The following is a 27,285-nucleotide window of genomic DNA, read 5'->3' as shown; positions in this document are numbered from 1 at the left end:
GGTCAACTTTGGGATGTGTCTTACATCAGAACGTTCGAATACAAGTTGATTCGCTTCATTCACTTTAAGATAAAGTTTTGGATGTTGTTCCTGGGAAGGCTGAAAGCCTAGGTTGTAGAGTTAACCTAGCCTGAATTGGGTCATATTTCTAAATTTCTTTCTGAAGATGACGTTAATCGCCGCGTGGTTGTCAGGTAACAAAAAGGTAACAAAACCTCTCGTGATGATAATGGTAAATCATACTCGTTTTGAAAATCATGCTACTAATTATTGTTTATTTATTGAATTAACACCGTAAGGAGAAGGCGTTTTAAAAGAACTAACTTACTTGCAAAAATATTTTTTTTTTTTCTTTTGTTTGTCTCTGTTTTTTTTCTTTTCCGTTGTGTCCCAATGGTTTTTCGCGCCATTGTTCATGTTTTTTTTTTTTTTTTTTTTTTTTTTTTTTATTTTTTTTTCACATTACTCTGCATCATTCTCGCATCCTCTGTTTCATTGCTCTGCTTTTGGTTTCACCGTTTTCCTCTTTCTACAGTCATTTACTACGGTCACTAGCGCGTAATGTTCTTCTTACAGCTAAGCAAAACATACTATCATTTGTTATCCCGCAACCACCCTTTTTCTAAGTACGTTTATTATTTTTCATAAGTTATATTTCCCTCTTATGGCTGCATGGCGACTTCGCAACGGACTCCCACATGTAGCGACGAAGATACTCGTCGGCAAATTTAAATTTAACGCTAAATGATTCCATTTCTAATGCCTGATTGCCGTGGACGGCCAGCCCAGAATGACGGCTCTTTCACTTTTTCAGACTTGCAACCCTGAATAGACCTCAACGGCTAAAACTACTGACGTTCTGTTCTGACAATCCCAGTTGAGACCAAAATCCGTTCTTTACACTCCTAAGCGAGACGACGAGCATCCTCGTCCCTTTCAAGCGAGATGTTCCCCTCCCCATCTCGTGCTATTATTTTTGTTATGTGAAGGAAATAGTGTACGTTGTATGAGATAACGTTGTTGAAACACGATGAAACTGATGCCTACGTTTTGACATGACCAGTTTAGTGAAGGTCTAGCTAACAGACCTTGAGGACTAGTGTTCTAACAACACATACCAATACATCTTGGTTGCGTTCCGCTCCATGTTCCATCTTGCTGACACGTTCTTACTGCATCGCCAACCATCGCGTAGTTCGCTGCACACGTGAAGGTTGCCTGCGTTCCCAGTACATTTTTGCCGCCATCTTGTCCAGTTAGAACAACGTTGTTGGCGTTTTCCACTTGACCAATTTCCGCACAGTAAACACCTAAAAAGTTATAGAAAATAATCATTTTTTTGTATTCTGTATTTGTGCATGCCATTAAGGCATAAAATAATTAAATGAATGGTGCTTTGAAAACGTCAAGATATATGCAATTCACTACAAACCCTCTGCCACCTGGAACAAATACGGGAATTAATGCCCATGCTGATTTCCAAATTAAGTAGAAAATAAAATTAAACGTGTACAAATACAATTTGAACGATTAAACTTCCTTGCTTCTCATCAATTGCTAAATCTTAAATAGTTTGCCCTTTACCTTGCTAGGTTTGCTTCGGGTTTTGCTTGGCTGATGCCTTTGCGTTTTCTTAGCTCTATAGTGTTAGCATTGCTATATTGCTTTCGCCTTTACTGACCAAAGCCAAGATGGCACGTTCCGAATTTATCAGGTCATTTCGTTGTAACATCTGACGCCACGAAAATAAACACTGCTGGATGCTTGATTTACTTACCATATACCTCTTGTTATCAGCACCTTTAAAGATAAAGATGAATTTCGAAGCCCAATTTCTCTCCCATCTGGCCACCCTTTCTCTCACCTCTATGCTTGGAAAAGCGCTTGCATATGTCAAGAAAACCCTGTCAAGGCTCGAATCCGTGTCATTCGAATCATCTTGCTATTTATTTCTTCGACATGTTTAGTTATTGTTCTTGCATATGAAATGGCCATAAGATGGTCATGGTCAGTTTACCTTAACTAACCTATGGTTGATCTCTTTCTGTTTTGCTGATTTTCTAGGATATCCTACAGGGCTCATTCCTCCCTTATTCATTTCCCCTCAATTTTATATTCATACGATCTATCGGCGGTTTAATTTCTTGCTCTTCTCATCTTAAATTATTTTTTGTATTTCGTCCTGACATATGACAGACACTTACGTATGCAGGTAGGGTCTTCCCCTGACCACTGTCCATCTGCTTGACAGTATCGTGTGTCTGCATGTGATGCTCTATATCCACTGTTACACGTGTATGTTGCTGTGCTTCCCAAAGCGAGGCCGGAACTCAGTGCCACGTTACCATTAGATGGGTTACTCAAACTGGGACATGTCAATGCTGCACAGATGCATGAAACAAAACGCAAATATAATTAAAATCGTGGCAATATTCGGTGTTAATGAATAAGGATTTGTAGCACCACTGTCACTTCATTTTGTTTGTTGTTGTGCTACTATCGGACCAGACCTCAGTCCCATCAGAACTGGGTTGCTTACAGGCAATAAAACACTCCTCTGGGTCAGACAAGGTGAAACCCGCCAAAAAGTGACGAGTTTCTAAAGAAACTGTCGTGTTGCATCAGCGTACGAGTGCAACGTTTTTTTTATTATCAACTAGAAGGTAGTAAAGGTAATAACCTCCTAAGCGAATTTGGAAAAGCTGACGTTTCGAGCATTAGCCCTTCGTCAAAGCAAAACCCAGCCCAACCTAGCCCTCCCTTATGAGAATTTGACACCCTAGCCCTGGTAATTCAAAAAACAAAACTCATTGTAAGGATAATTTCTTTTTGGAGAGGTGTGTTCTCTGCAGGAAGAAATCCAAACCAGTGAAAATAAATACGTATAGCTATAGGTTTTTTATACTTCTCTCTGCTGGAAACTGCTATAAGCGGTGTAACCGAAGGAGGTCTCATTTCTTTTCACAGTCGCTCTTTTGTCTAGGGTTGAGAAATATTCTAGCGTATGTTTTTTCTACCCTGGTTTTCTACCCTGGAAGTTCACTTAGATCCCTGGCGAACATTAAGGGTTCAGCCGAAACTTGATCTGTAAAAAAAGGGTGTTACAGCCACCATGCACAAGATATTAAGGCAATACCGATGGCCTGCAAATGATCATTTGCAACACCTTGAACAAGCAAACGTTACATGTACTTTGCAGCCCTAAAATCTCCAGAATCCAAAATTTTTCTCTACCCTTGTCAATGAAAGAAGAAGAAGATACAGGTATTGATACAAACGTTTATGATCACATTTTTCAATGATAAAAAGACATTCACCTTCACAATTCTGGCTGTCTGCGCTCAGGGTGTATCCCTGTCTACAAACGCAATAGAATGACTCATACGTGTTGACACATGTGTGTTCGCATCCACCATTTGATGTTGCACACTCATCGATATCTGAAAGAAAAATTGTTTGGTTGATTTGATCATAAAAAGGCGTTACCGGGAATGGAACAGTAGAAGAGCGACTGTACACTTCTTTTTGCTATCCAATTCATCAATTCTGCCTTTTTTATCATAGAGCATTAAGCATACTTTCTTTTATCCGAAAAAGGAATGGAAGCTTTTTGCTTATGCCTTATTCTGCTAAGTATAGCATAGCATAGCGTTAACATAGCATTTCGGGGAGAGTGTTGGAAGTTCTGTGAAGCACAACACGATTTCCAAAACGCATACTGTGTGTAAGCGAATCCTATGTCAGTTTTCTAGCCCATTGAGTTTTCCATTCTTTGGTACATATCAGATTTTCGCAAATAACTTAGTTATTAATTGATGGCATTGTTCAAATCATAGTGGAAACATGAAGCAGTTAAATTCTTTTTTTTTTTTTCATTTTTCCAGTTCGTAATTTGGTCATTCCACGTTGTTGTTTTGCATGAAAAAGATGCCAACCGGCCGCGGTCCTATGCACGATGGACGAGCAGAGCATTGATGTTCAAGCCATAATTATCTTCTCAAAGCACTATGTATCATTTCAATGCGTTAAATCTTGAATTCGACTTAACTGATAGTGATGAGCAGCTTTACCTTTGCAACTTCGTCTTCCGGAATCCAACTCGAGTCCACTTGGGCAGGTACAAGAGAATGAACCAGCAGAGTTATGGCACGAATGGGAACAGCCACCGTTAGAAGTTGAACATTCGTCAATATCTGCAAGAAACAAGAGATAAATTATAAAACATCATTCAATATTTGAAACATCATTCAAGTGGCGGGTCCCTTCGTTTCTTTTGCGTGCCAACATTTTCCCGTCATCGACGACTCAATTGATTAAAAGTTCCTTCTGAGACGGCTGGATAGTGGCGGGAACAGGTGGTTCCCACCTCTCGGTGCACGCTTAGTGTTCCCGCCATCTTTTTTGTAGCCTTCTCACCTCCTTTCCCCCACTCGCCATGTACAAATTAATGTGATTTGCTTGTCAACTTAGAATAAATGTATTTTATAATAAAAAAAAAAAAAAAAAAAAAAAAAAGAGAAGAGTATAATATATGCAACCAAACCCACCCCCCCCCCCCTCCGCTCCGCGCTTTTTTTTTATTAAAAAAAATTAATATATTTTTTTTTATATGAAATAAAAAAAAAAAAAAAAAAAATCTCTTTTTATAAAATAAAAAATCCCACCTTCCAATTTTTTTTTTTTCTTAACCCCCCCCCCCAAAAGGCCGGGGGAAAACCAAAAAAAAAAAAAAACACGTGGGAAATTCCATAATATACCACTTAAAAGCGTTGCATAACTAGTATACATAAATGTATACTAAGTAATGCACGACTAGTCTAAATAGCCAGTAACCCGTAAGAACAGATACGACTACAGTAAATGGTTTAAACCCAGGAGTAACAGTAGGTCGTAAAGTATGATCGTCCGGGTGAGAGCAGTTCTGAGAAGAACTGTTATTGGTGACTGACGTTTCGACAACCTGAGCGGAAGTCATCTTCAGAGTCATGCGACTTTTGACTCTGAAGATGACTTCTGCTCAGATTTTCGAAACGTCAGTCACCAACAACAGTTCTTCTCAGAACTGCTCTCACCCGGACGATCATACTTTGCGACCTACAGATACGTCTACATTAAAAAAAACTAATCTCGTCTCATAGTGAATCAGAGAAATAGCCTCTACTCATGGTATTCTCGCGTATCTTTCCAAACGCATTGTTGACAGTCTTAACCGCCTTGAAGAACTTGCAGCGGACATTCAGACCAACTCGGAGAAGTATCTCATAGAAGCTCTGGAGGTTTTTGAGGAAAAAAAAAAAGGAAGCTCTAACCAACCAGCTATGGTCAGATACAGTCTATCTGTGGGCAAGGCTTCATAAAAAAAGCTCGACTAAAATAAAAATACTGATGCAGTTACATTTAGAAATTTAAATTAGGTTGATGCAAGTATAACTTGTTGAATTTTTAAATTAATAATAAGAAATAGGCTCGTTTTCGCACCACAGAATTGAAATCGCGCACGTCCGAAATCACGTCCGAAACTATCATATTTTATCGACGCGCCTCTGTAGCTTTGGCAAGCTATCTGAAATTGCACATTATGTCATGGTCTCCTTTCAGTTTACCTACCAACACATGTATTCGCCCCCTGAAGTTCATAGCCTTCCTGGCAATGGCAGACGTATCCTCCATTTGTATTTTTACACCACTGATTGCAAGGACTGTTGGCACACTCATCCGTGTCTATAAATATAAAATAAATCACACATACAAACCAGTAATGTAGTCTATAATATATATTTTCTTACACCTTTTTTTCGTGCTACGAGAAGAGCTCGTCGTGATTTAAAGACAAACTGTTTGGAAATGTAAAACCGAGACCGTTAATTGAACTAAGATACCTGTACACTGCGGATGGCTCCCAGTCCACCCTCCTCCCTGGCATGTCCTAGACGATGATTTCTGCAGTGTATATCCTGCATTACAAGTAAATGTGATCGTACTTCCTGCGTTGTAATTGGACGAAGACTTTGTGCCATAAATTGGTGCACCAATCTCCTTACAGTCAGTCGCTACAGGAGAAAACAAATAAGAACACGTGTTGATTGTTTTTCCTGTATTTGCGAAAATTAACCACAAGACAGATAAAAGACATGGCATAATTACAGGGCCAGTTTAGCTGCAACATATTCTTACCTGTCTGACAGGTGTTTCCTGTATAACCACTTGGGCATAAACACAAGTAGTCGTTATATCTGTTGACACAAGTTCCTCCGTTCTGACACGGTGATGTGCTGCATTCGTCGGTGTTATCAGCAGGTGCAACGACGGCTATGGAGAAAGAACACAATTAATGGGAGCCCTACTGCAAAGCAATATTTTTCCATCAATTAACATAGAATTTACATTGGTCTAGGCTGAATAAAAAAGGCCGATTTCCACAATACAATAACTACATTTCATTATGGTGCAACCTCATCAAACACAAAATGCTAAAACGAGAAACTCGGGGATGGTCCGTATATTCTAGAGGCAACATTGATAATAACACTGATCGCTTTTCTCAAAAGTCCTTGAAACCTTTCGAGCCCGTAAAGCCATTTTTATAGGCCTGAAACCATAGGTTCAAACAAGTTATCCCGCAGACTTCATGTTACAGACGTTATGTGGCCTTCAAGCGATTTAGGCTAAAATCAAAATTAGAATTTAGATCTAAATGGCAACTTTAAATGGCCATAAATGGACACAGTGGCCTTCAAACAAAGTCTACACCAGAAAGCCTTAAAGGTCTTTACTTCAAACGTAGCGTGCGTATGTAGGATTTCTGTACGGAATTAGTCAAGCAAACGTCAAAATCACTGATGCAAATCCTCTCTCACTTCTCTATTGCTCTTCGGCAGTGCCTGGCTAACCAACTTCAATCGAAACTTCAACCTCGAAGGTTTACAAACTAAAAAGCTAAATTGTAGCTATGTTTGGGTACGAATCTCGATGACCTTTGTAAAACTTGAGACAATTCTGAGACTTACTTAAGAAAGTGAATACGGATAGAACTAGAACTAATAGAACACAAATACTATAGCAGGAACTTTTATGGAAACCAAGGTCTAAACTATTGTTCAAAGCTAACTCTACAACAAAATTACGTTTCCTAACATGTGTAGACCCGTTACTTATCATATAAAAAAAAAAGAAAAAGAGAAAAAAAAAAAAAAAAAAAAAAAAAAAAAAAAAAAAAAATATTTTTTATTTTAAAAAAAAAAAAAAAATTTTTTTATTAACCCCCAATTTTCAAAAAAAATGAAAATTCAAAATTTGAAATTTTCGAAAAAAGAAAAAAAAAAAAAGGAGAAAAAAGAAAAAATGGAAAAATTAATTTGGCCCAATAAACAATAAAAAAAGGGAAAATAAAAAAATTTAAAAAAAAAAAATATAAAAAAAAAAAAAAAAAATATTTTTAACAAGGAAAAAAATATTTTTTCGCGCGAAAAATTTCCTGGTATTTCATTGATGTTTATATAATAAAACAAAGTACTTACATTGTGGACAGCCATAAACTTCTACTCTCATGGAAATATGTCCATTCCATTCCTGTGGTCTAAATCTAAGGTACATAGCCTCAAACACACTGACTTCATTACGCACTTCCGTGTTTTGGTCAGTATTACCAGTAAGGGTCTGTGGGGGTTAAACACGTACAAGTTAAGAAGCGCAGACGACGTACGACATTTCATGCTTAATAGCAGTAATTTCATAAACTTCCCAGTCTTTGCTGCAGTCAATCGGTCGATGCATACATAAAGATTTCGATCAATCATATATATATATATATATATATATTATTTCATCCATATGTATTATTTCATTCATCACAAGTATTTTTTCCTTCACGCCGATGTTTTCCACTTTCCTTTTTTACCTGTCCGTTTTCATTTTAGTTCACGTATGTCGTTTTCTTTTTAATCTATTCCTCCATTCCTCTCATTTTAGGTTATTTATTAAAATAGCGAAAAGAAATAAACCTTTCTCTTAAACCAGCTTAAGTTGCGAATCTTGTGAACAAGAACTTTCCTTTTCAAACTGATGCTTTGGCCGCCAATGGCATTAACGAACGCCTTCTACTTGACTGCGTTTGTATTTATTTACTTATATTTATTTGTTCATTGTAATTTTAATGCATTGTTTGTTACCATATGCCGTCTCCTTGCCCCGCAATAGAAACGTAGGATCTATTCAATGTTCTAAACGACAGCTTTCCAAATTCCACATAGTGGTTAATTTGCATTGTCAATTTCAATTTGATGATATTAAAGGGACACTGTCACCAGTTTCACTTCAAAAACTCAAGAGCCTAAAGACATATGAAAACTACGAATAGTGGTCCCGTTTAAATTTGTTAAAAATAACCATGCAAGTGTACTGAAATGATAAACAAGTGATAGTATTGTTATGCCATCAGGAACTTAAGAACTCAACTGGAAAACGTCAGGCTGATATTTTCAAATTTTGTCCTTGTGGAATGGAAAAACACCTAAAAATTATTATGACTCCCTTCTTCCTTCAACAACAATTTACTTTATATCTCCATGCTGATGTAATAGGTGCCAATTTGAGTACTTTAACCGAAAAGCATTAAAATCCCCCTGACAGTGTCCCTTTGAGTATTTCACTTGCCCGCCGACACAGCTCAACAGTTTTCGATCGATCGATCAATCAACAAAATCAAACAATCCATTCATCCATTCATCCATTCATCCATCCATCCATTCATCCATTCATCCATTCATCCATCCATCCATCCATCCATTCATGCATTCATCCATTCATCCATCCATCCATTCATCCATTCATCCATTCTTCCATCCATCCATCCGTTTATCCATCCATCCATCCATCCATCCATCCATCCATCCATCCATCCATCCATCCATCCATCCATTCATCCATTCTTCCATCCATCCATCCATCCATCCGTTTATCCATCCATCCATCCATCCATCCATCCATCCATCCATCCATCCATCCATCCATCCATCCATCCATCCATCCATCCATCCATCCATCCATCCATCCATCCATCAAACAATGAATGACAAGATCATGCTAATTGTTTAATACATTTACGTGTTGTTACTTTAGTTCAAAATTTAATGATCGTTTAAATCATATTGCAAAAATTTCTTACGTCAGGGTAGTAAGTCCAACTTGATCCGTCAGTGCTGTATTCCAGTTTATACGTCTTCACCCATTGAGCAGCGTCCTGCCTGCCTTGAGTGGCCACCCCAGAAACCTGGAAAATCTGGTCAAACTTGATTTGTAGATACTGGTTCTGATCGTTAGTCAATGCAGCCCAACCTCCGATAAGAGTGGTCACCCCCTGAGAAGTTATCTCAGGCTGTGCATTTAGACGACCTGCTGATGGGACGGCCGTGGAGTCCATTTGGCTAGATGCTGTCATATCGGCGTCAGGAATACTGGTGCTCGTCGATACTCCAAGGCTTTCAAGACAATCTACAAATAAATGTTAGTTAGGAAGTCAGATAAAAAAATAAAATTGTTGTCGATATGTCATTTGTCAGTTTGCCATTGTAGTGTACTACTTTTTCCAGTTTACCCCATTCAACAGTTGCTGGATAGGGTAAGCAAGTGTCAACAGACCTACATTTCTGTCTAGAAGCGTTCAGCGTCAGTGCATGAAATTTAGTTGAGAACGACAACTAGGGCTTTCCACAAGTTGCTAGGCAACTTTTTGGCACATTTTCATATTTCGAGCAACTTTTTTCCCCTTCGAGCAACTTGTTTCCATCTTGTTGCATTTTGAGCAATTTCCAGACCGAAGATCTCCGAAGATTATCCAACTGTTAAAAAGGCCTAAGAACGTTTCCGAAGATTTAAGAAATTTTCCGAAGATTTTCGAGGAACATCTGAAGACGTTTCGGCTTTCGGCTCATTCTGCATTAAAACATTTCAAAACTCGTCAGCAAACATGATCTCATCGCTATCTTCACGATTTTTCTCAGTTAAAGAAATCTCTGTTATTTAACACATTTTCCCCTTAATACTCTTAATATGTTATTTAGATACTTCTTTTGCTGTAAATTTGCATAAACCTGCTTAGAAATCTTGCCCTCACAGTGAAATTAGCATATATTTGGAGACATTCTCTTGATTAGAAGCAGCGTTTTGGATTTTCTGGAGCAACTTTTTAGCAACTTTTATTATCAGAAGCAATTTTTTTGGATTTTTGGACCAACTTTTCTGTAACTTTTTGAGAAATTACGGGCAACGTTTTGGGAAATCTTGAGCAACTTGTGGAAAGCCCTAAGGACAACTTAAAAAGATCAGGAGGAGTCAGTGATATAGGGTTAATTTTAATTTTAACTGTCCATCATCAAAGGCGGGCCAATGAACATCTCTGGGACACATTAGACAAATAGCTATGTATGTTATACTAACTTAGCTGAAAGAAACTGTAATCTGATGAGCTGGCCAGCGCACTGTTCAAAGTTGATTTGCTGCTCAAGTAACATTTGCTGGTTGTGTTGTCAAAGTCAAAAGACCTGCAGATGAAGGATGCTTCCGATAGGCAAGACGACGCACAGGAGTCTGGGGAAGAGTTATCCACCACTTTGTCATCGCTTCCAGATATGTAAGACTTGTAAGTTCGGGAGAACTTTCTTTGCTCAGCCGAGACTGAAACAGGTTGAATATACCACGTTGTTATACAAATATATTTTTTAATCGTATAGCTTCAGTGCCCTTTGCTTTGTCTATTTTTTTTTTCTGTCAAGTATTCCAATGAAAACTGGTGAGCCGTTCGCAAGTTTTAGTGCAAAGAATATCACCCCAAGGAAGGAAAATTGGTTGCACACCTATAATTCGCTTTTTTTCTATACAACAGAAAATATTATCTTGTTCTATAATAACGCATCTAAAGCGGTAAATGAATGATTTATACACTTATTGTAATTCCAATTTCTCCAGCTTCCAAGTTAAAATTGGTTCGGGACATTGGGAGCAAAATTTCAGTGTTTGACTTAGTAATTATAGCGAAACCAAGGGAAGAGCTTTAAGCTTTTTGGGAGGCAATTATGCAAGAGCTTTGACCACTGCGCTATCTCTGCTTTCACTAAAAAATGAAAAACTAACAAATTCATATAGGCAACAAACCAGAACTGATGTTTTTCGGTGGTGGGGGTGGTAGGGGGCGGGGCAGGGCGTGGGGGGCTTTCCCCGCATATTTACCTAAATAATGTGATTAAGCATGTATTTGTGAACTGGTGCTCGAGTAATAAACACTTACAGTCACAGGCGTAAGATTTGTCAGTCACGTGATATTCTCCAAAGAGCCGCTCACTAAAGTCTCCCCAGGCCGCAACATTTCCTTTCACATGATCACAACTGTATGCCAGATTATAAATATCGTTAGCGGACAGGGTGTAGTCAAAGATGTTCATCTGACTTACATCGCCGATAAAGTTTTCTTGAGTGTTAAAACCACCCCCCAGTTCGTCTTGCTCTTGGCCAAGGATCAATACACCACTTCCCGTTATAACTTCACCTTGTTGGAAGGCCACAGAAGAACTTCTGATTTCTACGCCGTCTTTATAGGAGCGCCATGTCCCTCCCGCGCTCTCCCAGGTGACTGCAACGTGATGCCATTGACCGTCGTTTACTTTCAATCCCGTGTAGACGGTTCTGTTGTTTACAAATAGGTTGAAACCAGCATAGTCTTGTAAGGTTAATGCGTTGTCCTGCAGTTTATCGGCTTCTTGTGTGGCGTAAGAGATCACTGTTCCGGGAAGACGATCGCTGGTACGCATCCAGAAAGCTATGGTTAATGCGGTAAGGTCTGGGATTGTTTTCTTAATCTTGGAATATGACTTGACCACTCTGACTTGAAACGACAAATCGTAGTCGGATGAAAGCACTATAGAGAACCAAACATTAAAATGTATGATGACATTTATTATACATGTGTCAATGTGCGGGTGTTGTTTATTCATTTCGTCTCTTTGATGTGTACGCAGTGGTTAACATGTTTGCAGACATGCAATGATTATCTTCTGGCTGACTGAAATCATGTAAACTACGTTTTGCCAATACATTTCAAAATGCATCAATCTAAGCCAGGAGAATAGCCTACTGGTTAAGACCTGAGATAAACATGACACTCTCTTTGGGGGGGGGGGGGGGGGGGGGAGAGTTATAGAAATGATTTAATACTGGAAGATGTACGTATAGAGCTCTGTCTCCTATCAAGTGTAAAAAGCAATACTACTACTAACTTCAATGGTATTATGAAACCAATTACATCGATCTCCCGAGGTATGTGGGTCCTATTAGTTCCCAAACGTGTTATAACGTATGCGTACGATTACACAAGCTTATGCTTGACTATGATTTACTTATAATTTAAGGGTTACACATCAACACAGACTGAACGTCCCACCTTGATTGCAAAGACATTTTCCATAAGAAGGCATGCACTGGCACTTGAAACCTGTCGGCGTATTAACACATGTGCCACCGTTACGACACGGCTGTCCTACGCAGTGGTCGATAGCATGCTCACAGTTCACACCAGTATGACCTGTTGGGCACTGGCAACTGTACGACTCTATATCGTCTACACAGATACCTCCATTTTGGCACGGTTTGGCTGCACAGTCATCAATATTGAATTGGCAGTTCACCCCGCTGTATCCTGCCTGGCAGTTGCAAGAGTACGAATCCAAACCACTGATGCATACACCGTCATTTTGGCAAGGATTTGAAGCGCATTCGTCTATGTTCAGCTCACAAAACGTCCCACTATACCCCTGAGTACACTGACAGGCAAATGTGCCAGCTTTATCGATGCATTTTGCTCCATTGACACAAGGTGTGCGTTGGTTGCAGAGGCTGTAAGGAAGTTCGCACTCGTCTCCAGTATATTCCTCTGAGCACAGACATTTGAAAGCATCCACCTATAAAAGGAGCACCAAAAAAGGTTTTTAGCTGTTTGGGTCATTTGTTATAGACGCATAAGTCTGAAAATCAAGGCGTTTTTCGTTATGTCGTGTTTATAGAACGCGTTCTAACGCGAGAGGGCGAACAATAGCAAATGGCTAAGTGACCGCTTGGCGTGCAATGCTGTTTAAACACATAGTGAAAATGACAGTTTTCCTTAATACCTTTTTTTGTATACGCCAACTCGTGAAATCTTTACAGTTTTATAAACCTACAGCCTGAGAAAGGGACCCCTTTCAGGCGAAGCCTCTCCAAAGGCACTGATAAATCATCTGTCGAGAGGCTACCTAATGCAGCATGATACAGGCCGATAATACAGCTATTGTGGATAGCAATTATTTGGAACATAGTTTATAGAGGAAAGTTGTCGTGAACCCCGGCAAAGTTCGTTGTTGTATGTTGCTCATTTGCTGTTTGCCGGGCTTCGTAACCATTTCTCTCTAGATATATAAGCTATGCCTGGAAAGATTCCACGGAATTTCCTATCTAAGATACCTTATTGACGCAAGTAGAACCCTGATAACACGGCGTCGAGACACATTCATTTATCTCGTTCTCGCAGTTCTGTCCGTTGTATCCAGGTGGGCAGTCACATCGGTAAGACTCTTTCGTGTTCACACATGTTCCGCCGTTCATGCACGGACTTGAAACGCATGTATCGACCTCTGCAATTAAAATTTGGCATTTTCTTTTATCAGTCTGGGTGGGCCTCTAAAGGCCTGGCCAAACAAAGACGCAAGTGGACGCAAGTTGAAAACTTGCGTTTACTTGCGTCTCCGTTTTGCCTGCAGGGGCGTAGCTAGCCTATAGCCCGTAGGCCCGGGCCTACAAATTTTTCAGCTTACTCGCACTTTTAGCACAACAGAAAGCTGTGCACTTTCAGTGGATGGCAATTTTTCATTCTTAGCTTTTTCTCGTTTCCTCTTTCCTGTGGCTCACTCATCCAGCGTGCTTTGGAGCCTTCTTGGTTGCCGGTGCAAGCAAACGCACATCAGGCATGAGCTGGCGGATTGCGTTTATTTACGACACCAAAATTGGTGCAATTCCTTGTATAATGTTGTAATTTATGATGTCTTGTTCTCAATCATCCCGAATCTTTTCCTCCACCCCAACCCCTAAAACGGTTGGCCAGGCCTTCAACTCTTCAAAGCTGCTACGTCCCTGGCCTGCACTTGCGATAACTTGTGATGACTTGCGTTCACATTGGTCGAGGTCAAATTTGCACGCAAGTCAACGCAAGTTTTTCACTGTTTGGCCACCCAACGCATGTTTTGCTGTTTAATTCAAATACCAAATTGCAGCGCGCGTAGCAGCATTTAACAATTTTGATAACTTGCGTGCACTTTCGATCGCGAGTAAACGTGCGAGACCGTATGGCCACCCAACGCAAGTTGGTACGTAAGTTCAACTTGCGACTAATTGTGGCCACTTGCGTTACCGTTTGGTCAGGGCTTAAACAACAAAAAAAGGCTTTTGCTTCTTCTAGGAATGCCAAAAGAACTTAAATTTCACTGCGTGTCGCTTCACGTTTTTTGGAATTTTTTTTGGAGTGCGTTTTATTTAGGAACATTTCTTATGACGCACAGTTTTTATGTTGTTTTCAATGCAAAAAAACAAAAAACAACAATAGAAAAGTCTTTAAAAAAACAGTCTGAAATTATACGTATTTCAAAACGATTTGATGAATATACGAAAACCTGATGGGAAGTACTCAAAAACATTGGAGACAACCATTTAAAACAAGATGAAAGCTGTGTAGATCGCCATCAGAAAGTAACGTTATCAGAAAGTGTCATTATTTATACACAGTAAAGAATTCAGCTGAACGTCACTTCGCTTTGATAAAAGGTAGCCCTGTTACCTCCTAATGTGTTTATCGTTATATGTTTTAAAAAAGCCAACATTAACGTGCTTTAGGCAATCTCGTACCCGGAACCAGCGGCTTCCTTGCCCAGTCGTGTCTACTGTTTCGCCTGACAATGGTAACGCGGATCAGGGAACGAGATTTCGCTGTAAAAGGCGCCTATTTTGAAGATTTAAGGCACGGCGGCAGGTGACATAATAAAAAACAAAATAAGAACTGGCGTCATAGGCAATCTCAGTGGCAGAATTTCGCTTCTTCTTGGTCAATTACTTGTGTACAGGTATATTAAGCTCACTTAATCTCAAACGTCGAAAGTCTATAGTACAACCAAAAAGTGAGCAGCTTTTGAGCAACATTGGAGGCATCTGTAGCAATTCGTAGACAAGGCTACGACTGACATTGACAGACCCATAACCAGGAGGGACTTCTGTAGGCCAAATTTGACGGTATGATGTTAATAGGCCTTATTCGTATTCTCGGTATTGGACTGGAACTAGCTTGCAATGGAGGCTAATGCGGGTAATCTTTTCAGCCCTGGGAGCGAGGTTGTTTCAAATGCAAATGACATGAAGCTGTTTTTAATGATACTCCCCCGCATGAGCCTCCATTGCAAGCTAGTTCCAGGGCAGTCCAATACCGAGAACACGAATATGGTCTATTGTCACAAATACTATGATTTCCCACCTGTACAGTAATCTAAAGAGCTTGCCCCAGTGCCATGTGTAGATTCTTGTCCAGGACAAGGTAGACATGAGGTTTTCCCAGTATCCGTCTGATAGGTACCGGCAGGACAAGGCAAACATGGTTCCACTCCATTGTCTGAATATGTTCCTGGGGCACATTGCACTAGCATAGATATAAATTGTTAATAGAGAAGGACCCACAAGCATTAAGATGACATTGCGTTAGAATGGTCTGCAGTCGGGTTACCAAGAAGTGCTGACTGATACTTTTTACCGGGCGTACAAAGTACTTTCTTGGTTATAAAAACTGGTGATTTCAATTTTCGTGAGTACCAACCTAAAGGTCACTGCACCTTTCTAAATAAGCTTAAATCCAATCTATTTCGGTTGACGATGACAAATTAGAACGAATCCTTCGAAAATTCAGGTTTAATGTCTCAACATTCACTGTATTTATTATATAGCCGCGAGTGTTTTACTGGACTCGTAAAATTCATAGGAAACTACATCCGGGACTGTAGTGGCGTATTTTCCATATCCTCACTAGTGAGGATATCCATGACGTCATTTCCCGCCTTTGCACGGTTGTTTGTGCAAAGCTGCCAACGCCGGTTGGAAATGGCGAGCTATGGATTCGTGAAGTTCACTGAAGCCAAAAAAAAAATCTTTCACTGAGGAGCAGGAAAATGCTAACACGAAGAAAAGACTTCACATGACTTAAAGTTATTTAAAAGAGCTTCTTGCTTGTGGAGAGTAAGACGAAGGGAGGGAAAATCAAGACATTTCAGTTGCCGAACCTCAAGACTTTGCGATCAAAAAAACAAAAACAGAAAAGCGGTGAGTTTGAGCAGAAACAGATTTCAAAACGGTGAATTATATATTATCATTGACATTGATGAAAGCTAATAAACAGACTGTTTTTACATTTACGATATACATCTTCTGAAAGCTTCAGCTCGAGAAATTTTGCCTTTTAGATTGGCAATTTAATTGCTCAATTGTTATATTTAGCCGTCGATCGTGTTTAACCTCTTGATGAATAAAAATGTTTTTACTTTTACTTCATGCATGATGTTTGTATATATAATAAAAAAATATATCACGGCGGCTTGAAGATATGAATTTTATTTTCTCGTGGAAAAGCAATATTTTACTTATTCGCTGCGCTCATTCGTAAAATATTGCTTTACCACCCGAAAATAAAATTCATATATTCGCGCCGCCGTGTAATATCCTCTATGTATTAATACTACAGAAGCTAGTCATTTTTATCACACAAACAGGACATTAAAAATGGATGTATTTTTTTTTATCAAAATGTCTGACCTGGTAATGAATTGAATTAGGTAATTAAAGGGACTGTGTCACGGCTAAGTTAATCTTATGTTATTAAATTTTTCCACATATTCGCTATGAAACTAAATGTTTGCAAAGAAATTAATTCTTTGATACTAAATGACAAAACCATAGCTTCCTTGCAGCTACATGTGTCTCCCGGGCGTCATAAATTAAAGTTACAAGCAGACAAGATTAACTTTGAAAACTTTTCCGCCGGACCATATTTCAAAAGCCCACATCGCAATCCGTTTCAATCTTCGACACTTTCGGCCATCCGTACCTTCTTTTGCATTTGGTGTGTTATCTAAATATTCCTTCACTGTTTTAAGAGGTTATTTTATACATTTAAACAAATTTGATGGTCATTTCCTATGCCTAAGTTTGGCTAAACTCCGTGACACAGTCCCTTTAAGGCCCAAAGCAAATTAATCTGGAAGCACTCACTTCCACAATCTTCAATTCCTTTGGCTGCGCTTATGACAGTCGTAGTGCCTGCTGGGCAATCTGTGCAGGCTTTGTTTCGTTGCTCTGAAGAGTAGGTTCCAGTAGGACAAGTGAAGCACTTGGCTATACCAGTTGAAGAGAAAAATCCAGGACCACATTCATCTGGAAAAGTCAGATGAATTAAGATATTAGTAACGGAACTAATGCACTGAGAAAGCCTTTTCTGAATGACCTTTTTCCTATGATAACTGGTACAAAATGTTTTCTATATTTGAAAACGTAATTAATATGTTCCGGCATTAATTAGTTTATATTAACCTAGCAGGAGGTCTTTTTGGGAGAATCTTGACCAAGATACTTCGATACAGACCGTCTAAGCTAGGTTAATAAGATATTTATTATATGGCAAAACAAGGAAATTAAATTCGCTTCTTAATGTCCGAATGGTGATGAAAAATTTGGACAAAACTGATAAATGGCGGAGGTCTGTTTGAAATTATCTAGCCTCTTCCCTTGACTAAGAGAATACTACTGTAGGCGTTTTTGCCGCTTTTAGTGCTGTATTGAGTGCTTTTGACTTTTAGTATTTTCAGGAGCAGAGAACAAGCCTTTTTACTTTTTGTTTGTTTATAACTTCCCCACGGCAAATCAAAATCAAATTAGTGAATTTGGTGGTTTTGAGTCTTTGTGAGGCGTGGCCAAAAAAAATGCTCATTAAAGATTGCGGAATTAAAACACACTTTTGCATGAAAGGTTTTGAAAGCGGCCTAATTAAGAAATAGATTCAGCCATAGGTAAAATGTCAGCTTGAGCAAAATTTTGAATACCGGCGTTTTCGGCAAATACTCGAAAGAAAACATACATCTCTAAAGTAGCGAGTCACGGCGTCATGGAAAAAAGTTTCAAGTATAAATTCAAAAGCCAAAAAGATGGCGTATGAAAATTTGTTGTTATCAATACCGTTTAATTGCCTTTTGAAGCGTTTTATTAAATAGTCGCAATGATGAAAAGACAGAAACAGTTACCTGTACAAGCCGTAAAGTTCGATTGCCTTTCTCCTATAGTCCATGTCCCTTCTGGGCAATGTTCACATGCCAGGGCGCCTTCATTAGGACTGTACTGACCCTCTGGGCACAGCAGACAGTCATCCGCGCTTCTGTCGTAATATGTCCCAACGGGACAGCGGGCTAAGACGAAAAGTCATCGTTTCATTCTTCAGTTAACTCGTTGTTCCAGTAATGTAAACATTTTCTGTTTCTTTTGTCGAGTTTATAACACCACAACACTACAATAAATCACAGTTTCTCAAAGGCAGCGCGTAGATAAATTATACAAAGGTACGGCGTTGAAACCTTGCTGGGTCGTTACTAGGCTCTTACCGATAGCACTTTTTTGGCATTATTTAGCTTCGCGAGCATTTTTTTTTTTTTTACATCTTATCCCAAAAAGCACTGCTAGCATTATTTTGGATTTTCGACTGACCATTATTTTATATAATTTTGTGTTAAAAAGCACAATCTGAATTTATTTATGGCGTCCAAAGATGCATTATGCCCTCATTTTAGTCAAAGGAGCCAAGGAGGCCTGGGGAATAGGTTTAATAGGTCAGCGGTTGCCTTCTAGAAACCCAGTCCATCACACTCGTTCCAAGATGACGTCATCCACGTTTACATCGAGGAAAAATGGAAGTCAGCCAGCCAAGGCAGAGATAGCTCGAGAGCGTACTCTGACATCAAACATTGGTCGCTACCGTTTTTTGTTAAAAAATGTAACTGAAAATCTGAAAAATGTAATATTCTATGTTTAAAAGAATCGAAAAAAATGAGCGTTTTTATGTGACCCTCGAACACTTTTTAAAAAAAATTAGCATTATTTTAGCACTTTTTTGGCAAAAAACGAGCACTTCTTTTAGCATTTAATGCTTTTTTTACGAGCAATTTCGGTAAGAGCCTAGTCGTTACGGTCGCCAATTGGCTAAATGTTACCCCTTTAGCTCCCCCTCTCTCTGCAGACGGTCATCCACGGTTCTGTCGTAATACGTCATAAAAGGAAAACGGGCTATATAGAAAAGTTATTGTTCAAACTAGGACGAAATATGTACGTTTCTTTTACGCGGCAAGCAACTGTGTTCCTCGGGACAAACATCGCTGAGCACGATGTGTTAAAGGAGCTACATCACGGACAACACATCTTTCAAGTTTGTCAATTGTAATCCGTTAAAATCTTCGTCAGTAGAAACCATCCTCGGTAATTTTTGCGTTTTTTTACTCCTTTGTTGTTTTTTCTTTGTTAGAAAACTAATATACATTTTTTGCCTGTTCTGTTTTTGTCTGTTCTTAACCATTGAAAACCCTGTCCATAGCCAAAATAAATTGTCAACTCCAATCGTAAAAATTTCGCTGCCCAAATCCTGTCACTAGCCGTTAGAGAACAGAAAAAATAGAGAACTTGAGCACGCGATCCAACGGAAAAAATAACTCTGCCAGGGGGTAATTTCATAAAAAACACGTGATCCCATGAGCTCTTAACCTGAGCCCGCGATATGGTCATGTGATACTGGTGAGTGGATACCTTGTTTATAAAGCTATCAATTGACCATAACGTGGATGTCCAATATCAAGATGTAAGTCGTTGAACAGTCCTTGATCTCACAAGATGGTATGCATTGACTCTCCCTCCGGTCGGGTTGCCTTGGGGCTCCCCCCCCCTCCCTGCAGAGAGTCTGTACGGTGGGCGGGCAGGGACCGTACGCTGACGTCATAACCAACATTTTTCAGCTTCATGGGATTGCCAAATTTCCTTACCCATGGTGCTCCGCTGGCGCGCATTGCGCGCAGGAGCTCCGCTATCATTTTGAGGCTTCCTTCAATTTGAAAGTTAACAGAAAAATGACGCAAATTATGGCTATAATTAACAGTCATTCTTAGTAATGCTGCACTTATTTATACGGAAATCAATGTGTGTAATGGAAGTTCTTATGTACTTACTGCATTTTGTGACTGACCCCGTGTCCTTGTTGCAAGTGACGTCACTCGGCTCACATTTTTCAACTATTGCACCGTCTTCTGAGCAATACGCTTCAACCGGTCCGAGGTTAAAGTTGTCAACGTTTTGGTCTTTAAGCTCCAGACCTGATGATGCCTGATATTCTACCCAGTTAACCGTTTGAAGGCCGTCATACACCTCTGTTCTCTCCGTTTCGGCATCTTGTTTTGCTTGATTATACGCGTCCTGGCCTGCCTGGTCGTTGGTTCCTTGGGTGAGACCAGTATCTCGCTTGATGTAATCATACTTGATGGTAACCTTAAAATCACAGGAAATAAAGTTAATAGTCGATAGATGCAGTTGTGGAAGACGTTTACTTGGGCTACACAACAAAACATCAGCCAACTGAATGAATTAAATACAAAGAGATTAATTTACAGACAGACTGACATGACGATTTAAAAATATACAACAACAGAATTTATTTATTCTTTCCTAGCTACCTTCCTAATTTCCTTTTCACATGAATTGAATTGACAAAATTTTCGAACTTCAGATTGCCATGGCAATTTTCGAACTTCAGATTGCCATGGCTAAAGCCATAGATGATAGATCACCCCCTAAGAGTCATGCCTTTTAAGGCATTTTCAACTTTTAAGACGTTTTCAACTCAATAAAATCAAAATTTACTTGAGTTGAAAACGTCTCGTGTGTTTACGAGGAATCGTGAGGCAAAAGGCCATAGAATGAAGTGTTTCAGTTGGGGAACCGAATACTTGGTTTCAAGCCTAAAACGCTCTTCCTGAGCAGTCAATAAATATTTTACAGCCCCATACCTCACGGACAGAGCGTCTCTTTCGTCTTCTTTCTGGGGCCGAGATTTCGCCACAATATACTTCCAAAGTGTCTTCGTTGCATTCGTCCGGTTTCCACGCGCAGAAAAATGGTGGGACAATTGAATTATTAGTCATAAGACCGAGGAAATTCTGCTTAATGGTAGCTTGTACGTTGGGATCATTACAGTCTCCGTCGTAGAAGAAATTTGGAAAAGAGGTTACCTTTAACCAGCTAGGGTTCGCAGTTGCTGTTGGTGTAGTAAAAAAGAAATTCTTGATCGTAGTGCAAAATAGTTTACAATAATTTCAAATTTATTAAGGAGGTTCTATCTAGGAAGCTAATGTTCAATTTTTGCCAAAATACACCACGATGATGAAATATGACAAAAGTTTAATTTTCTACAGGTCACTTAGTCACAAAGGTTACCAAAGCAACGATTGTCGTTTTTTTTTTTTTCAATCAAGCTTGATTTTTTCGAAATCTACATTGACTCTTGGTAGTCATTTTTTAAATAATTACTGTATGTTAAATTATAGCGGATTGACTACTTGTAGACAAAATGTTAGAAAAATCTGTAAGTGCGTATTAGCGTAAAACAAGAATGACGACCCTCCAAAAGGGAAGGGGAAAAGTTGATATTTTCGAAAGTAAAGAAGGTTGTTACTAATTCGATCGGAATTTTACGGTATACTACCCCGATTCTGCTTTAACACCCTGGTACAAAGGACGATATGACCTGACTGAGCTATAACTACGGGCTTGTTGCGATTCCACTGATATGAAACTTCAGCGTAAATGTAATTTATAGCTTTAGTATAATTTTCAGAGGTGGATTGGTCAAGAAACTCGTTTATGACGATATATTCACCCTGCGAGAAGTGAATAAAACATTTCAAGGCTTGGTCACTTAGCCACGCCGACTTCGTCATCCAGGCAAGTAAACATGGAGAACAGACATTACTCAAGCTCCAAAAAATTTAAAACTTGACACTTTTGGAAAATTACTATCGAGGCCTTTGGACAAAAAATATTTTCCTGAAGAAATGCTGTTCAAGCATTTAAGGATGGACCATTTTTTTATGGGGGGGGGGGGGGGGGGGCGAATAAAAATCCTGAATAAAATTGTTTGCAAGAGCAAATACTCTAATAGATTGTTTGCAGACAAAAAGAAGGGGAAATAAAACGTTTTGGGGGGCTCAAAATGCCAAGAAAGGTTTAAGAAAAATTGAAGTTTCCTAGACGCAAAACTACAATACGCAGATCCGGAGACCTGCCTGTTTTAACAAAATGTAAAATTTAGTTCGTTTTATTTGTGTATATATACAAACATACTCGTGCCTTGAAGAATACAGCCAATCAGGAGCGTAGAAAGCAGCTGCATACTCTGCGGTATTCCATGGGGAATACAATGTATTGCACGAAAGATTCCCGGCGTTCATCACAGCTTCCAAGTTTCCCGTCAAAAGCCGGCAGCGCGCTCTATTTTTCGTTCAGCTCGGTTTAGATTTTGCGGGATTTTCTAACATGTTGACGAACCAAATTATTCCCTCAAACTCGACATTCTATATGTATACCTAAACTCTTCGAAAAAAAACCAGAGACTGGCGACGGAAGAATTTTTGAAGACGTCAAAGAATTTACCACGCAGCGACCGAAGACCCAGAACGGAATGTCTGATCTTATTCATAGTGTTGGTGCATAGCGTGCATTTACGTATACAAGTGAGCGCCAACGGCGTGTTTTTTTCCGTGCATGTTTCTTTCTTTTTTGTAGTTCTTGTGCTCACCTTAAAAAAATGATTATACTAAAACAATAACTCGCCTCAGGCTCGAACAGTGAACATTCACCAATGTTCATTACGCCTTTGGTAAAAAACAAATATATTAATAAATGTTCAAACTGTAGCAAGTGCAGTTTCGATTACTTTTTATACTATTATTACTAAAACAAATACTTACTTGAACAATCTGGCCATGGTAATTGAGTTGAGTAATTTTGACCAGATATGGCGTAGAAAGGCCAATCTCCTCCACCACAGTAGTAATACAAAGGAGGATCGAACACAAAATCGCTGCCACTTTGACACTGCACCTGACAGTACTTGTCTTCTCCAATCGTGTTGCAAGTCAAAGAGCCGTTCTTTGGAGGTGCGTATAACGGACACTGTAATTCTAATAAAATTGGACAGTTTAAACTAAGTAACTTAACAAACGTAATTCAAGCTAATTTATCAGTATCCCCTAGTGCCAGGAGTTGGGAGAGTCGTTGATAGGTCGCCTAAGTTTTCTTTTTCCATTAACACACATTAAAGTTATTCTGTATTGGATAGATAGCACTAAGATTATCTCCAAGATGACGCAATTTTTATTAGTTTTGACGCCATATAATGTAATAAAATCCACCAATTTGGATCTGCCATCTTGGGTTTCTCTATTTTATCAGAAAACAGAAAAAGTCGCGGAAATTGATAAAAAGGAAGGCAAAATCCTAACTAAATGTAAAAATATACCAATGTATTATTATAACCATCGTCATCACCATCACCATCACCATCACGCCGGGCCAGCAGAGCGCTTGAAGCTGCACTCTCTGAAAAACTTTTTGCTGTTTTATCCGATTGAGCTCAAATGTAGCACAATGATAGAACTTTTTATCCCAAATAATCGTATAGGAGCGTATTTTGAATTTAACGGTTTTTGGCGGGAAAATGACGTCACAGTACTAAAGGAAATTTTCCATTTTATTGTTATGGCACAAAAAGTACATTATTCTGAAAGACCTTGCTGAGATAAAGTGAAGTGCGAAAAAATTAATTATTATTATAATTATTATTATTTTTCTTATTATTATTAACATTATTGTTGTTATTATTATGATTATTTTTATTAAGATTATTTTATTACTTTTATTATTACTTTTATTATTATCATCATCATTATTATTATTATTATAATTATTAAAGATCATCGTATTGTTTAATTTGCCGGAAACTCCGCTAGACGAATTTTTTTATCTTAAAAATTCCACATCAACGGCGAAATACTTACTTTCGATAGTAACTCTAAACTTGCAGCCTGTGTACACGTTACCGTTGCCATCCTCGGCCTTATATTGCACTTCAGAGTCACTTGGAATCGCGAAGAATGTACCAGAGTCTCTGTTCTTACTGATTGTGGGTGGGACTCCAGAGTTGTCAGTAAAAACTGGTGTCTCCCAGTTCACTCTCATTTCAGATTCAGTGGCGTTGGCAATTGCGATGTCCGTCGGACAGAAATCACAAGTTGGCGGCTCAGTATCTACAGGAATCACAGAAACAGGATTGTCGATAACAGAAAAGGAGATATTCCGCCGCTCGTGCATATTTTAGAACAAAAAATGACATTTATGTTAAGGTTTCAACCCTTACACAATTATTCATTTAGGGTTTTTTTAGTTTTGGTTGTTCCTAAACAAATGTGATGACTGCGTTTCTTTTTATTCTTAAGTTGTCATGCCATGTTTCAATTTGTAAATTAGTAAAATATCATGGAATTCACGCGGCGCAGAACATAAGCCTGGAAAATGATCAAACAACGAAAGCGCAATAAGATTTCACGCGGAAACAACAGCCCATGACATTCATCCCGATTACGTGGAAATCTTAAGGCCGATTTACACGGCACGATTTTGTCGCATGCGAAAAGCTTACGACATGCCTACGACAGTCGTAAGCGAGTTGTAGGTTTGATTTACACGACACAATTCGTGTCGTAGGCCTGTCGCAAGCATGTCGCATGCGACAAAATCGTACCGTGTAAATCGGCCTTTAGAGAGAATGTGAACAATAATCAACAACGCCTTTTCTTAGAAGCGCTACATTCTATCAGGGACATTAACTGTGTGAACGAGCGTGTACATTTTCCGAAAATATATTAATCATTGGGGAACATCCCTAGAGACCGGCGGCTTATAAAATTCTTATTATGCATAAACTGAACCGATTTAACTCTGATGAAGGTAGCAGACAGTTACCGAAAATTAATTTAGTTTTATACGTTTTTTTAACATATTTTTACGATCAGTTACAAACCGTTGTTTTATTATGTCAAACACTGATCGCCCAAACAACAACGTCAACGTTATTCCATTTAACGGCGACTTTTTTAGCATGCGCTCTTTTATAATTTTTACTACTGCTATTTGTGTTTTTTGTTTTTACTTACATGCTTGCTTCTTACTGTCCATCAAGTCTGTGAAGCGCATAGGAAAGCTGTTTTCTAGTAGTAATTAGTAGAAACTCAGCTGTGTTCTATTGGAAATCCGTGAATCTGATTGGTTCTCCCACTGTTTTCTATTCGCCGATAGAGAACAGTCGCGCGCGCGCGTAGCACTTTAGGCGGAAAATTTTCTTGATTTTTGCCTTCAAAGTGCACAAAATTGTAGGTTTTGGACTGCAATCCTTTAGACTTTCTACTAATAAACAATTAGACTACTCGCCCTCGTTTTCTATGAGCGATAGTCAACTCGGCTGCGCCTCGTTGGCTATTCGCTCATAGAAAACGAGGGCGAGTAGTCTAATTGTTAATTAGAGATTAGAGGAATGCGTTCGACCCAGGATAGATACCAACGGGAAAAAGAAAGCATGGAAGTGGCAAAAGAACCTCACTTGCGGCAAAGAGGATGAGTGAGAGAGGAAGCCCATCACGCAACTTTTGGAGAAAAGATTGCAAGGATAAATTGAAATTTGTCTTATATTAGAAGGGTTTTAGTAAAGTAAAAACATTGTAGATTGTAGCAGTTCTTGATATTATTAAGTAGAATCATGGAAGGTCTTGGGAGTGACGAGGATGTGATTTGGATGTTCCCCAAAGGGTAAAAAGAACCTCAAATAATGAGCGGAATGGCAAAAGCTCATTGATATCAAAATAAATGTAAAGCAAACTGAAATCAATCCTGGCGTTTTCATGTGTCATTCATAAAGCATATATAAGCAAAGACACAAATGCATGAGCAATAGTTAGTGATCGTTTCCCTCACTCCAAATAGAATGAAATTATAATGTACATAAAATATAATTATTTATTTCACCTGAATTGTTATCGTTTCGCTCTAAACTACTTCTAAAACGCCACAAACTTCGTAGAATAGTTTCACTTCCATTTAAAATTACGCAAAGTACTTCACAAAATACAGGCATGATGCAAAATCATTCATGGTCACAACTCAACACGCATAACATCAATATGAAATGATTTCCTCGTCAAAACAAAACTTACTGCGTATTACAACAATATCACACACGCAAATTCAATGAAGCGATGAAAACAATATTGATCCTTACAGTCTTTGCATGAAATGCTGACAATTTGAAATTTTATGAACCATTTTACAAGTTAACCTAACAGAACAACGGATCGACTTGCTCGATTTCCACTCTTTCAGCTGCTAACTAAAACTCTACTTCCCTGAATGATATCCTTGTATCATTTTTCATGACATTAACGGCATCGTTTTAACTTCGGACACACATTTAAGTCATTTCTTCGAGCACAAAACGGTCAAAACGTTTCTGCGATCGCGAAATGGAAGCCATTAAGTTCTGCATGAGATCGAGGCTGTCTGTGTCGGTCAGTCGGACAACCAAGTTCCAAACGCTGAAATCGTATGGAATCGCGATCGATAAGTCTTTTGGAAACCATTCAATAAAGGAAGCAAAGAAAATAAAATGTTATAAAGGCTAGCACAGGAAAACATTCTCAAATTTCCAGGTCTCTGCAGTACGCCGTTTCTGAGTTAAAATGTTTCAAGCAACTTTACAGAGCTTTGTATGGAAACGCTGTATTGGTGTACAACTTAGGTACAGCAACATGGCGGGCGCAAATCAGCCAAACCATTTAAAATTCCTTTTTGTGATGAAAGTGCTCTCTCTTAGCTCAAGAGTTACTACACATGCGCATAAACACATCTCCTAATACTTTAAAGGTTTAATGTGCTGAAAACCATAAAAGACAGACAGCTTTTCCGCGCCCACTATCCTCGTGTCATGCAAGGTCAAAATTCGGAAATTCAAAATGCTGTATTTTCAAAACGAAGAACACTACAGGACTGAGAACGTGCAAAACGATTTATTTGTAGGTCATCTTCATTCTAGTGTACACAAAAATT

At 38.9% G+C, this 27,285-nt stretch overlaps 1 protein-coding gene across 1 annotated transcript in view; it reads right to left on the bottom strand.

The window, feature by feature from the left end:
- The window catches only part of LOC144655307 (sushi, von Willebrand factor type A, EGF and pentraxin domain-containing protein 1-like), a 47,170-nt gene that overhangs the window by 5,708 nt on the left and 14,177 nt on the right, over positions 1-27,285 (bottom strand). The window contains exons 8-27 of the mRNA XM_078515528.1: positions 24,189-24,437; positions 23,100-23,312; positions 21,141-21,388; positions 20,307-20,622; positions 18,345-18,506; positions 17,320-17,481; positions 15,539-15,700; positions 13,486-13,655; positions 12,431-12,947; positions 11,282-11,908; positions 10,435-10,671; positions 9,164-9,489; positions 7,518-7,656; positions 6,175-6,309; positions 5,880-6,050; positions 5,608-5,721; positions 4,071-4,193; positions 3,318-3,440; positions 2,205-2,381; positions 1,119-1,310 (exon numbers count right to left, since the gene is read on the bottom strand). Of these exons, the coding sequence (XP_078371654.1) occupies positions 1,119-1,310; positions 2,205-2,381; positions 3,318-3,440; positions 4,071-4,193; positions 5,608-5,721; positions 5,880-6,050; positions 6,175-6,309; positions 7,518-7,656; positions 9,164-9,489; positions 10,435-10,671; positions 11,282-11,908; positions 12,431-12,947; positions 13,486-13,655; positions 15,539-15,700; positions 17,320-17,481; positions 18,345-18,506; positions 20,307-20,622; positions 21,141-21,388; positions 23,100-23,312; positions 24,189-24,437 (4,563 nt within the window). The remainder of the gene's footprint in view (positions 1-1,118; positions 1,311-2,204; positions 2,382-3,317; positions 3,441-4,070; positions 4,194-5,607; positions 5,722-5,879; positions 6,051-6,174; positions 6,310-7,517; positions 7,657-9,163; positions 9,490-10,434; positions 10,672-11,281; positions 11,909-12,430; positions 12,948-13,485; positions 13,656-15,538; positions 15,701-17,319; positions 17,482-18,344; positions 18,507-20,306; positions 20,623-21,140; positions 21,389-23,099; positions 23,313-24,188; positions 24,438-27,285) is intronic.

This window comes from Oculina patagonica, chromosome 5 (genome assembly GCF_052425735.1).
Source record: "Oculina patagonica isolate OP01 chromosome 5, crgOcupat, whole genome shotgun sequence".
Classification (NCBI taxonomy): Eukaryota; Metazoa; Cnidaria; class Anthozoa; order Scleractinia; family Oculinidae; genus Oculina; species Oculina patagonica.
This window is presented reverse-complemented; position numbering and strand designations above follow the sequence as displayed.